Here is a 4,557-nt window from a genome sequence, read left to right on the forward strand (position 1 = left end):
CCGCTCGGTAGTGAAGTGAAAGCACGTTATAAAAATAAAACTACTGAACATACCAGCAGATGACAACGTTTCTCTAAAAGAAATGGAAAAACTTTCAAAATACAAAAACCTGGAAATAGAGGTAACTCGAATGTGGAATCTAAAAACAGAAACAATTCCTATCATAGTAGGTGCCTTAGGTATAATAAAAAAATATTCAGACAAATACATAACAAAAACACCAGGACTTACAAATATATATAACATACACAAAATTGCACTACTGGGCACTGCACACATCCTACGCAAAACACTTTCAATACAGTAACCATAAGAGCACCACAGCAAACCACAGCACATACATTTTTCCATATATTCCCCACCAAATTTTCTTTTGTCGCCCTTGAACTTTTCAAAAAGCTGAAATGGCCAGTTTAAATCCTGAAGAGAGAGTTGCAGGTGCAGACGTCTGTCTACTAACCATCCAGACTACTACTATTACTATAGATAGTGGCAGTAGCAAAGTCAGCAATTGCCAATCCCTTTACTTCAGCTACAGAAGGTAGCTCAGACAAAGACAGAAACAACAACATAATCAGCAACATAAGAATAAAAATGATGAAAACAACACTGTTACTATGATTATAGAAGGTAGTTGCAAGGACAAAAGCAACAATGATAACGGTAATAATAGTGATAATAAAAGTGGTAGCGACTTCACTTTTCTTTTGGTACCCTGAACTTAATCTACCGAAAGATATAACAATTTAGCAATGGAATCTCTGAGAACTCATTTGGCATGATAGAAAAAAATCAGTTAAATCTCTCTCAAATCACACCTAACATCTAACAGAAAGCACACATTGGATAATGTAATTTTGTATGCTGCTGTTTATGCAAACAACTCAGAGAATTGGTGCCACTCCTGCCCCGCACAGGTTAGTGTAACCTCTGCATCTGTAGGAGTCCTGCGACAAGTTATACAGGGTGAGCTTGGAGTCCCTAAGCCTTGGCTGGCAACCAAGTTAGAGCTGGTGTTGGAAAAGGGGTGATCCTTTACGTGAAACTTTCAACTAAACACACTTGGACAACAAATCTTGTAGGAAATCATTCTCAGTCATTGCAGTGACAGAAGCTAATACCTGTCCAGTTAATGGTGTGAACAGGAAAACTCCCCTGGGTATCCAAGACATTGGAGCTCTCATGCCTGGCAGAGGGCATTGGTGTGGAAAACCAGACTCCATCCAGTCCTGGACCTTTTACTAGTCAAAATATGCAATGTGCTTGCAAATGCATGTTGTCTGTCAAAAAAGCAATTAAATGTCATGAATAAGCCTTGCTAGACAAGAGCAATGGTAAATGTAAAGCTATCACAAAAATAGTACTAGAACTTTGGAACCAGCTATGTGTGTTCCAGAGTGTTGAAAATGGGCTCATTATTCAGATAAAAAAGATTCAGAATAGAGGCTTTCTTAATGAAGCCCAAATTCAGACAATCAGAGAAAGCTTCTGTAATGATGATAACCTCAAGCAGGATAATGTAGGTGAAAGTAGGCAGATGAAATGGCAAAGTGAAGGTGTAGTAGAGGTGAGCGACTTATGTGGAGGAATTGGAAGGAATCAGTATAATGTAAAGGACCCTGTATTACATGAGGATATGACTGAAGAACAGAGGGACCTAATGATAAGTCTTGAAGAAATAATCATTGCAGATATCAAACTGATGAATTTGAGATGCTTCAATTGTGACAATATGAAATGAGTGACCCAATAGTTTGATGAAATTCTGAAATATATTCCAATGAAAGACCTATCAGAAACAAGGAACTTGATTAGATCTGCAATTTCAGTTAGGTTGGTAAAAATGAGAGGAAAATCAGGCAGACAGAAGGTGCCATGGTGGAAATCGAGAATTGAAAGTGATATTAAAACCTTGCCTGAAGATCTGAGTCGCAGATAAGAATGGTCCAAAAGGCAATGGAAATATATTAAAGAAGCTATGAAGGCATATCTTGAAATAAAATACCATGTAGAAAATAAAGGGTTCAAAACTGTTATTGAAACACTAAAACAACATATTCAAACAAAAGTAGTGAAGATGCAACACTACACTGAATGCATATTGCAGTTCCATCAAAACAGATTATTCACAATCAACCAGAGGCAGTTTTTAGGAGTAATATATCCCCTGACACAGAGAAAACCTGACAATTTTGGAATAACATATGGGGGCAAGAGGTTACCCACAACCATGGTGCTGAGTGGATTTATTCCATGAGATCCGAACTCCAACACCCTGAGAATCAAAGGCAAAGTCATGTATCCAAAACAACAGAGGATGTAATTGCATAGGTACTGAAACTGCCAAACTGGAGAGCAGCAGAGCTAGATGGAATCAAGGCTACTGGCTCAAGTGGTTTAGGTCAGCACATGAATGAATTGCTTTGCAATTAGATGATTGCCTACAAAATGATGTGGTTCCAGAATGGATGGTAGAGGTAAAGACAGTATTGTTGATAAAAGATAGATCAAAGGGCAATTACCAACCCATTGTTTGTCCTCTTATGGAAAGTGTTAACAGGCATCCTCACAAGGAAAATAAATACATTTGTTGCAGAAAACAATCTTATGGCCACAATTAAGAGGAGGAGGGGGAGGAAAAGGAAGTAAGGTAACTCACCATGGTTGAGACTGATGCTCGCAGTGTACTGTCCACCTGAATTATATTCACATACTCCTCTCCCAGTGTCTGGAAACCTGAAACAAAAAAAAATATACCAGAATATAACTAAAATTATCATGAATAATATGTATCTAGACACACGATCTTTACCACAGTACAAAACAATATTTGAACTAGAGTATCAATACAGCATGGGTTATGAATCAATAAATATGTGGTGTCACATTTATATGTATTTAGTCTTGCAAATAAGTAAACAGTTTGAGATGAGGATTAATGATTGTTAATTAACATTTCATCATAATTTGTATACCTTATGGAGCCTAATTTCACAGTGAGACACTATATATTTATTTATTCACAACACACACTGTACTGCTATTCCAGTAATTATTTTTAGGCCATGCTTGATTAAGGAGAGCCTTACCATGGTGTCAAAGTAGATCCTGATGAATGGTTACTTAACAATGGAACTAAAAGAGTTTGATTCTCTTCCTATTCAGCAGAAAAGGCTTTTATTGAGCCTAATTTCTCATAGTGAATTTATATGGATAATACATCATACATATATTTATCCATTGGTACCCTAATGACAGATGGATAGGGGGGGGGGTGAGCAGGCAGGCACAAAAGCAAGCAAGCGGACAAGACAGACAGTCAAATTAGTGATAATATACTGAATGTAGGGGCAGTTAATTCAAATATATATAATCATGCAGTGAAAAAAAGACAATATTAGTTAATGACCAATATTATTTCAAATATTCTGTTGAGTTCAGACCTATTTTAACCTTTTTAGATTTCCTTATGCATGTATGTATGTGTGGCATTTTCTTCTTTTTATTTACAAGTATTCTTTTACCAGAAAAGTTATAGCACATTTGATTATGATAAGAATTGGTTTTGTATCAGGAAGAACAACTATTGATGTTATTATCCTAATGAGTCAGCTGCAGGAAGAGTATCTACCCAGGAAAAAACTCCTATAACTTGAATTTCTTGACCTAGAAATGGTTTTTCACAAGGTTTCATGCTCTGTGATTTATTTGGTAGGCACTAAGAAAGATTACAGTAGACAAGTAGCTAGTGAGAGTTGTATAAGCCACATACAGAGATGCAGTCAACGAAATGAGACCTAGTAATGAGTATAGTAATGAATTCAAAAGTGGGAGTTTAACAAAACTAAGTCGTCACCATACCATAACAGAAAAGATTCAAATTATATGCCTATGGGAACCCCTTTATGCTGTTGACCTATTTCTTATGGCAAAATCTGTAGTAGAATTCATAAAGTAATTACTGACACAGAAACAAAATCTATGGATGTGAAACATGGACCCCCATACCACCATCACATCAAATAGCTGGAACAGTTTCATACAAGAGCATTGTACAGGATCATGGACATTCGCTAGCAGAACAGAGGAACAAACAAAGAAGTGCTGGACAGAGCTAGTCCAACAAGCATTGAGTCAATGTTACTGAAGGCTCAGGTACACTGGACTAACAACTGTGTATCCAAACAGCTGTTATACAGAGCTTTCTCACAAACGGCAGACTGCCAAGCAAGCTGAAGGAGGGAATAATATGCCCAATCCATAAAGGGGGAAGCAGAGCAGATGCCAAAAACTATAGGCCTATCTCTCTGACTTCACACATCAGCAAAGTCATGGAAAGGATAGTCAGAGGAAAACTAATTGCATTCCTTGAAGAAAATAAATTGCTGAGTGATACCCAACATAGCTTTCGACCAGGTAGGAGCTGCCTGACCCAGCTCTTACAACATTATGACTGGGGGTTGAGGCAGTTACTCAACAACTCAAATGTGGACGTAATATACCTTGATTTTGCAAAAGCTTTTGACAAAGTGGATCATGGTGTGATATACCACAAAC

At 37.3% G+C, this 4,557-nt stretch overlaps 1 protein-coding gene across 4 annotated transcripts in view; it reads right to left on the reverse strand.

The window, feature by feature from the left end:
• Window positions 1-4,557, reverse strand: part of LOC106881990 (peroxisome biogenesis factor 10) — a 76,197-nt gene that overhangs the window by 33,118 nt on the left and 38,522 nt on the right. For all 4 annotated transcript variants that reach the window (XM_052974168.1, XM_052974166.1, XM_052974165.1 and 1 more), the window contains one exon: window positions 2,660-2,736. In XM_052974168.1, the coding sequence (XP_052830128.1) occupies window positions 2,660-2,736 (77 nt within the window). The remainder of the gene's footprint in view (window positions 1-2,659; window positions 2,737-4,557) is intronic.

This window comes from Octopus bimaculoides, chromosome 17 (assembly GCF_001194135.2).
Source record: "Octopus bimaculoides isolate UCB-OBI-ISO-001 chromosome 17, ASM119413v2, whole genome shotgun sequence".
NCBI classification, from domain to species: Eukaryota; Metazoa; Mollusca; class Cephalopoda; order Octopoda; family Octopodidae; genus Octopus; species Octopus bimaculoides.